General features: G+C 49.8%; 1 protein-coding gene across 1 annotated transcript; it reads right to left on the reverse strand.

The window, feature by feature from the left end:
- Positions 1 to 2,167: 2,167 nt before the first annotated feature.
- On the reverse strand, positions 2,168 to 8,848 carry gpc4 (glypican 4). The gene is made up of 7 exons (XM_084448898.1): positions 8,434 to 8,848; positions 7,766 to 7,931; positions 6,258 to 6,388; positions 5,941 to 6,087; positions 5,341 to 5,465; positions 4,828 to 5,000; positions 2,168 to 3,302 (listed from the first exon to the last, which is right to left on the reverse strand). Exons 1-7 carry the CDS (start codon positions 8,782 to 8,784, stop codon positions 3,073 to 3,075), a joined length of 1,323 nt encoding a protein of 440 aa, XP_084305024.1. The 5' UTR covers positions 8,785 to 8,848; the 3' UTR covers positions 2,168 to 3,072.
- Between the last annotated feature and the right edge of the window lie 360 nt (positions 8,849 to 9,208).

Consider the following 9,208-nt stretch of genomic DNA (forward strand, 5'->3'; position numbering starts at 1 on the left):
TACAGGCCCGGTAACAAGCCAGACCCAGCCGTACTACAGGCCCGGTAACAAGCCAGACCCAGCCGTACTACAGGCCCGGTAACAAGCCAGACCCAGCCGTACTACAGGCCCGGTAACAAGCCAGACCCAGCCGTACTACAGGCCCGGTAACAAGCCAGACCCAGCCGTACTACAGGCCCGGTAACAAGCCAGACCCAGCCGTACTACAGGCCCGGTAACAAGCCAGACCCAGCCGTACAGACCCCTGCTGGCGGGAAGCCCTTGATTCCCCGGCCCTCAAGCACAGACATCCACCATCGTTGCCCACACATACTATACTAGTTGAGTTTGGAAAAAAATGTAATGACAAGAGACCATGTTTCCCCTCATGACACAAACATAAGCACAGCTCATTGTAAAACATCGGACCCTTTAAGGACAAAAGTAATGCCAATTAGGTTGTTAAATGACAGCATATCTATTTTGTTTGGGCTGCATAGATGTTTCTACGGTTTGAAGTCCTTTCCCTGGCCCGATGTCCAAATGTCCTCCTGGATTCCTTCACACTCTCTCGGCTGGCCAATCGTAATCCTTGGGGGCATTAACCCTGGGGGCGGAGCTGAGCTGTCCTCACCAATCAACCTGAAGTTGAAGGTGCTTCACCGGAGGGGGGGGGGGAGGGGTTGAGACACACAAATGACTCTGTCCAGGCATCACCACACATACCACCAATATCAGCCAATATCGTTGCCAAGACCTGCAGACATGCAAATCTGTTTCTTTTGCAGAATTCATATGTAGAACAGGAAATCTGATACCATAACAAATATTTCAGTTAATTTGTAAAAAAAAACAAAAAAAACAAAAAAAAACAATATTAATATCTTTTCATCTACACATATGCATATCAATACATTCTGAATACTGTATTTTTTGATATTTTATCTGGAAGCATGTTCGTAAATGCTTAAAAGAAACATGCAATTACATAATTTACTGTACAAGAACAGGAGGGTAATGTGGGAAGTATCTCTGCTTTGTGAATTTTTAGACCAGAACCTTAGATTCAAAGAATAACAGCTACTGTGTGCTCGTCAGTCATCTGATCAGATGAACTCAGGAACACCACTCTGTGTTGTATAACTACAGAGCCATTTTAACAGACAACCAGTCTGCTCACACACACCTACGTTCTTTCATGACATTGACAACCGTTAGATTAAAAAAAAAAAAAAACGTACCAAGGTTTTTTCATTGTACACATCAAACAGAATGTATCAAACTTAGAAGCACTTTTGAAAAAATAAAAGAAAAGAAAGCAACAATTGAATGTGAGTAGGGACCTTGGTCAGTCAGACTTTTTGAGATGTGTCCACTTACACAGACCTAGAGTACATAAAGAGGTCAATACATGTCTGTGAGGGGCAGATTAGTGCCCAAAAGCTCATCTGTTCTGTGCACATAGACCACTCCCACCAGTTCCAGGCCACTCCCACAAGCACACAGACCACTCCCACCAGCACACAGACCACTCCCACCAGCACACAGACCACTCCCTCCAGCTCTAGACCACTCCCACTAGTTCCAGGCCACTCCCACCAGCACACAGACCACTCCCACCAGCACAGACCACTCCCGCCAGCACACAGACCACTCCCACCGCTCCTAAAACTAGCAGTACAAATCACTGTAGTACCTAATATAGATCTTTAAAACCCCCCAAAAAACTAACAGTTAGACCACTTCCTCCACATAAAACCCTGTTCCTATTCATTTTCTTTATCCAGGTTCCGTTCATCTCTGATTCAAACCAGAGTCGCCTGCGTCTTTAGTTTTTTATTCTCTTTTCTGGTAAATCTCAAAACATTTAGACTCACAAGCCACACCCCCTGTCAAGGTCACTCTTTTTTTTTCCAAACACGCAAGACTGTACAGATTCTGCTCTTTGCCGAACCTGGCAGACGGTCTGTGCCCCTGGGCGCCCCGGCCTGGCCTAGCTCAGCTCTGCCTTCCTCAGGGGTCATGACAGGGGAGCCGTTGCTTCTCCACAGCTCCTCCCCCCCATCCAACTCCAACAGACACTTTCAATTCCAACACTGCTAGTTTAACAACAAACATGACTACAAGAGCACACATGAGGTATGAACTCATTGAATCAATAGAGTATAATAAGTCGGGTCGTTTGGGGACATGTCACTGCTCACTTTTTCTTCACACATACATACTGTACATACAGTATGGTAACCTGGGCACACACGGAGCCCGTGCCCCTGGCCACCCAGGTCTGCCTCCCGCCATGCAAACCTCAGCTCTGTAGCTTCTTTCCTTTGCGTTTCTTACAGAGGAACCCGATTCCTGTTCTCCAGCTCTGAAAGCCTGTCCAGAGCTCAAGATATGACCAAACATGTCATTGTTCTCCTGTCAGGCGTAGATAACCTGACACCTGGCCAGCCCAAACATCATGGCAATGTCTAAAAAGGAAGCGATCACACACGCACGCACTCACGCACGCACGCACGCACATATCAGGAATACTGGCTACATTGTTCCTTGGTGGTTCTCTTGATAAGGGAGATGCATTGGTGAATAGATACAGAAAAGCATTCTCAGAGAGAGAGACACACACACACACACACACACGCACGCACGCACACAGGCACACACACGCACGCACACACACACACAGACACACACACACACACACACAGACCGTACACTGCTTCCTATGCAGATAACCCATTAATAGGCAGCAACTAGAATGTGAGCCGTGGGGATAAACACTGTTGTTGACGTGGTGGAGGAATCAATGAGATGTGACGGTTAATTAGGATAAAATGCAAAAAAGAAGTTGAACATTTTGGAAGAAAGTCATATCACTGCTGTACACTGATGTCCATTTTTATAAAAACAAACAACAAATTAAAAGTGAAGTTATTATAATATTAATAACTCAGAGTCTCCCCCCCCTGGTGGCAGACAGACCGCGGTCCTGAAGGCAGTCTGTTTTTTTTATAGTCTCTCTCTGACAGTCTTTCCCCTTTCTCTCTCTCTCTTTCGCACGTTCTCCCGTTCCCCTCCGCGCCGCGCCCGGTCTTATCTCCAGTGGGGGCAGAGCCCGATGAGGGCGAGGGCGCAGAGCGCCAGCAGGGGCCAGGGCGCCGCGGGGGCGGGGCCGGACGAGCTGGCCGGCTGCTGGTTGACCACGGGGACGAGGCGGGGCTTCACGGGGCTTGGCGGCGTGGAGAAGTAGATGTCCCGGTCCGCCTCGCAGGACGCCGAGTCACAGCCGCTCCCACTCTCCTCTCCTCCGCTCGCATCCTCGTCTGGAACACGGAGAGAGAGAGAGAGAGAGGGGGGAGGGGTCAGAGGTAGGCCTTTTCATTCCTGGCAGGGGGACTGCCGACGGAAACTAGCCTTTTGGCTAAAATCGGGTGCATTTACACTATGTGTTTATTAATATACGTGGTCACTCTTAATCAAATAAACTGAAACTGTATGAGGAGGAGAGGAGCTGGAGAGGAAAGGTGGAAAGCTGTAGGAGGAACTAGTAGTCAGTAGTCTGTTAGTCTTGACTCTACCGATGGAGGTTTTGGAGACTTGTCGTTCATTTATTACTGCCCAATCAGTGGCGACGGATCTGATTCCCCGCCCAATCAGATTCAACCCAGACTATGTGAAGCAACAACTACCTAGCAACCGCTACGCTCCGCACGATTGTGATTTGATTTAAAGAGAATTCCCCCCCGTATCCCTGAATGGTAATGAGTCCAGCCAGAGCTTTCTCCAGCGCTGGCACAGCGTAAACAAAGTATGGAGACAGGTCTGGCTATGCGAGACTAGGGTTAGGTTAGGTTAAAGGCTATGTAGACGTGTGGAGATAGACAGGTCTGGCTATGTGGAAGTGTGGAGATAGACAGGTCTGGCTATGTGGAAGTGTGGAGATAGACAGGTCTGGCTATGTGGAAGTGTGGAGATAGACAGGTCTGTCTATGTAGACGTATGGAGATAGACAGGTCTGTCTATGTAGACGTGTGTAGACAGACGGGTGTAGACTATGTAGACGTGTGTAGACAGACGGGTGTAGACTATGTAGACGTGTGTAGACTGACAGGTGTAGACTATGTAGACGTGTGTAGACAGACAGATGTAGACGTGTGTAGACAGACAGATGTAGACTATGTAGACGTGTGTAGACAGACGGGTGTAGACTATGTAGACAGACGGGTGTAGACTATGTAGACGTGTGTAGACAGACAGGTGTAGACTATGTAGACAGACGGGTGTAGACTATGTAGACAGACGGGTGTAGACTATGTAGACGTGTGTAGACAGACAGATGTAGACTATGTAGACGTGTGTAGACAGACGGGTGTAGACTATGTAGACAGACGTGTGTAGACAGACGGGTGTAGACTATGTAGACAGACGGGTGTAGACTATGTAGACGTGTGTAGACAGACGGGTGTAGACTATGTAGACGTGTGTAGACAGACAGGTATAGACTTTGTAGACGTGTGTAGACAGACAGGTGTAGACTATGTAGACAGACGGGTGTAGACGTGTGTAGACAGACGGGTGTAGACTATGTAGACGTGTGTAGACAGACGGGTGTAGACTATGTAGACGTGTGTAGACAGACAGGTGTAGACTATGTAGACAGACGGGTGTAGACTATGTAGACGTGTGTAGACCGGTCTGGCCATGCGAGACTAGTACAGTAGTTGGTTAGAAGGAACTAGAGGATAGGACAGAAGGGTGACCGCTTCACCGGTGTGACCAATCACAGAACGGAGAAACAGGAAACTGGAACAGACCCCTCCCACCCTGACCGACAGCTCAGATCCTCACCGTTGTCAATGGAGATGTCGTTGCCGTTGTGGGCGGCCCTTAGCCAGCTGGTCATCTCCTTCAAGACGGCGATCTGACTGCGAATCACAATGTCCGGTTTGGTGATGTCCACCTCCACGTCAGGATTCGACACCTGATTGGCTAATCCGTTGCGCATGACGACGGATTCATATCTAAAGTAGAGAGGGGCCAAAAAGTATTTGATTAAATCAAAGTGGGAAGGAGAGAGCACTGGTCACCAACTGCAGCTCAACTAGTGAATGTACTAAATATTTGTATGTTGTAATAAATATGTATGTATGTGTGTGTATGTATATATATATATATATATTATATATATAAATAATAAAGTTGTAATTGACAGTGTGCGTGTGTGAGCGTGTTCGTGTGTGTGTGTGTGTGTATGTATATGTGTGTGTGTGTGTGTGAGCGTGTTCGTGTATGTATATGTGTGTGTGTGTGTATATGTGTGTGTGTGTGTGTGTGTTAACCCTCTCCAGCGTCCTCTCTCACCTGCTCTTGGCCGTTCCATTCCAGCAATCGTCTCCGGGGGCGATCCTCTCCCCAGCGCACACCGTGTCCGGCAGCGTGGACCAGAACTTCTTGGCGTGTTTCAGCTTCTTCTTCACGTCCGTGACCTTGACGGAGGAGACGGCAGAAACATCAGCCCCCACGCCCAGATCTCCAGTCCAGCAGTACGCAGGTGGAACAAACTGCCCACTGAGGTCAGGACAGCACCCATCTTTCGCCGCAGGCTCAAAACTCGCCTCTTTGAGAAGTACTACCACGATCCCCCCTCTTAAGCACCTATTGTATTTTTAGTTTGCTATTCTTGCACTTTGCCTTCAGCACTAGATTATAATCTTATTATAGATTATAGTGATTATAATCTATAATCTCGCACTCGATTATAACCTAGATTATAATCTAAGTCACTTGTTTTAGAAAGGAGATGCACTTGTGAGTTCCGGTGAGTAGTAGTACACTGGCTTTTCCTACGTTAAATGCAATTATTGTTAGTTGCTTTTGGGTAAAAGCGTCTGCTAAATGACTGTGATGTAATGTAGGGGTGGTGGGTCTGGGTGGGTCGTGACCCCCGGTCCAGGGTCTTACCAGTCTGTCCAGGCTGGTGCCGGCGGCGGTAGTGGGCCTGGCGTCGGGGCTGTAGGGGCGGAAGCGGCCGGTGAAGCTGGTCTCCTTGGCGGCGCGCCGGGACCTGAAGGCCGTATTGGGCTTGGGTTGGCCGCACCCCTGGAACACCTGCGTGGGTAACAAGGGTGGGAGTGAGCGCCACCTGCAGGTACTGAGGTAGAAATATAGACGTACACACATATACACGCACATCTCTCTCTCTCTCTCTCTCTCCCCCCCCCCCCCCCCTCTCTCTCTCTCTCTCTCTCTCTGAAAGACAAACCGGAAGAGACACCTACCTTCTGTGACACCTGCATGCTGTTCTCCTGCATGTTCATGATGGCTTCGGAGATCTTTACGTCGATGGGGTCCATGACAGACTCAAAGTTGAAGGGCCCCTCCAGCCGCTCGGCCAGACTCAGCATGGCGTCTGAGAAGAACGCACAAACACAACAGTCAGGAAACATGAACGCTGCCCTGTAAGAAAAACGCCTTCGTAACCACATACTGGTTGATGTCTTGTATGTAGTCATTTTTTTGAATGGGTGAGCCGTTTGTGTGTGTGTGTGTGTGCGCGTGTGTTCATGGACACACTTCCAACACAGCTGTGGACTATTGTGTAGTGCGTCTTGAAAAAGGTCCTTGTGACCGAACACGTGTCCCTTTTTCTTTAGAAGTAAATCATGTTCAGAGGCCCCTCATCATTTGTTCTCATGTCTTCCTTGTCCACTTTAATCTCTCTGTTGAAGTTCCTTACTCCCACCACCAGGGGGAAGCACACAGCAGCCTGAGAACACTGGGGCTGTGTTGGCTGACAGCAGGGGGGGGGGGTTAACGGTTGTGGGGCTGAACAGTGCAGGGCAGTAGAACAGAGGCTCATGGGACCATGACCATACAGCCTCCTGCTACCTTGACACACACACACACACATACACACACACGCACACACACACACAAACCTCCTCTATTCTTCTGTTTTATTTTGTTTCTATTTAAATTTTTTACATACTCAAAAAAGCATCCCTCCACTCTCCCACCAGTGGGTTAATCTCTAATCTGACTAAACAGGGCCGATGAAACCGTTCGTTCACCAATCCGGTGGCTCCAGATCGGTCCTCGTTTCAAAGGAGAGAGCGGGAGAGAGACCTGCTGGGACCCGCCAGCAAACAAGCAGCACAACTCAGCTTTCACTAACCAGCAGAACAGAGGCCCTGATCAGAGAGAGAGAGAGAGAGAGAGAGGGAGAGAGAGAAACAGAGAGAGAGAGGAGAGAGAGAAACAGAGAGAGAGAGGAGAGAGAGGGAGAGAGGGGGGGGAGAGATAGAGAGAGAGAGAGATAGAGAGAGATAGAGAAAGAGAGAGAGAGAGAGAGAGAGAGAGAGAGAAAGAGAGAGGGAGAGAGAGAAACAGAGAGAGAAACAGAGATAGAGAAACAGAGAGAGAGAGAGAGAGAGAGAGAGGAGAGAAAAACAGAGACAGAGAGAGACAGAGAGAGAGAAACAGAGAGACAGAGAGGAGAGAAAAACAGAGACAGAGAGAGAGAAACAGAGAGAGACAGAGAGAGATAGAGAGAGGAGAGAAAAACAGAGACAGAGAGAGACAGAGAGAGAGAAACAGAGAGAGACAGAGAGAGAGAGAGGGAGAGAGAGACAGAGAGAGAGAGAGAGACAGAGAGAGAGACAGAGAGAGACAGAGAGAGACAGAGAGAGAAACAGAGAGAGAGAGACAGAGAGAGAGAGAGAGAGAGAGAGGGAGAGAGAGACAGAGAGAGACAGAGAGAGAGAAACAGAGAGAGAGAGCCTCTTACCCAGGAAGTTGTTCCACTCTGTGTCCAGGTCAGCCTGGTTGGCCAGGCAGCCGCGCATCACGTTGAGGCAGTAGTTCTGACAGGGCTTCAGCGCCACCTGGCCAGAGCAGTACGGGCAGTACCACATCTTCATGGCCGCCCGCACACAGCTGGGCGACGCACTCACCTACAGACAGGAGGAGGGAGGGAGAGAGAGAGGAGGGAGGGAGGGGAGAGAGAGAGAGAAGGGAGGGAGAGGAAGGAGAGAGAGAAAGGAGGGAGAGAGAGAGAGAGAGGAGTCAGAGAGAGGAGGGAGAGAGAAAGGAGGGAGAGAGAGAAAGGAGAGAGAGAAAGGAGGGAGAGAGGAGCGAGAGAGAGGAGTGATGGAGAGGAGGGAGAGAGAGAGAGGAGAGAAAGCAAGAGAGAGAGAGGACACACAGGAGTCAAGTTCTGTGCTCCGCCTGCCGTCTCCACCCCTCTAACACCAGAGGACCGCCCCCACCTGGGAGGAGGGGCCGTGGGCGCTGGCGTGTACCTCGTCTGCTGGGCGCATTTCTGTCTGATCCTCCAGCTCGCCTCGGGGCTATTATAGTCACGACTTACAGTAATAAATAACAGTCAGAACTTACAGTAATACAGGCCTGCTGTACTCACCCCCCCCCCCCCCCCCGCCCCTCTCTCTCTCTCACCGTGGAGACCTTGTTGACCACCTCGGGCATGAGCGACAGGCCGCGGGTGAAGGTGCGCGCCGCCACGAAGGCCCTCGTCAGCTGGAGGCGGAGCTTGCGCGGCACGTCGCCGAAGGGCTGCAGCTGGTCGGTGTGCTGGCTCACGCACTCCATGTAGGCGTCGCTGAACTCGTACTGACCGTTGACCAGGCGGAACATGCGCTCCAGCAGGTCGGCCCAGAAGTCCGACAGCATGGACTCCATGTTGACCGCGCTGCTGCCCGACACGTAGTAGCGCTTCAGCGCCTGGAAGAAGTTCTTGAAGAGCTCGGCGTTCTGGACGTACATCATGCCGTACGTGCGGACGAACATCCCGTTGAGGGACTGCTCCGCGTTTTCCAGCAGCTCGCGGAAGAACTCTGGAAGGACGAGAGACGAGAGAAGAGAGAACAGTCAACGCGGCGGTTTTTGACAAATCAAGATCAACAAATCAAGACACGGGAGCGCAATTAGATAACTAATACTTCGAGAATTTTGTTATGAAGACATCTGATCCGGAGGAAATTTAATTGGTGGCACACTGAGCAGAAAAGATGATAGACGATTTTGTACATGTTCAATGACATGTAACTGGAGCTGATGTTATCAGCGCTCATCTCAGTATCCTATCTACCCATACGGCCTGTTGAGGCAAAGCCTGCTCATAACTACATACATTCCTTTACAGGTAAACATTGACACGCACACCACAATCGATCAGTAGAACAACACTGCTGAATCAGACCTTAAACATCGT

The sequence above is a fragment of the Borostomias antarcticus genome (assembly GCF_949987555.1).
Source record: "Borostomias antarcticus genome assembly, chromosome: 14".
NCBI lineage: Eukaryota > Metazoa > Chordata > Actinopteri > Stomiiformes > Stomiidae > Borostomias > Borostomias antarcticus.

Coding starts and splice junctions, on each gene's coding strand:
- gpc4 (XM_084448898.1), bottom strand. CDS start 8,784: ATGTTCGTCCGCACGTACGGCATGATGTACGTCCAGAACGCCGAGCTC. Junction 6,389..7,765: donor AGAGTGGAACAACTTCCTGG/GTAAGAGGCTCT, acceptor CGTTCTTCTCAG/ACGCCATGCTGAGTCTGGCC. Junction 6,088..6,257: donor GCATGCAGGTGTCACAGAAG/GTAGGTGTCTCT, acceptor TTACCCACGCAG/GTGTTCCAGGGGTGCGGCCA.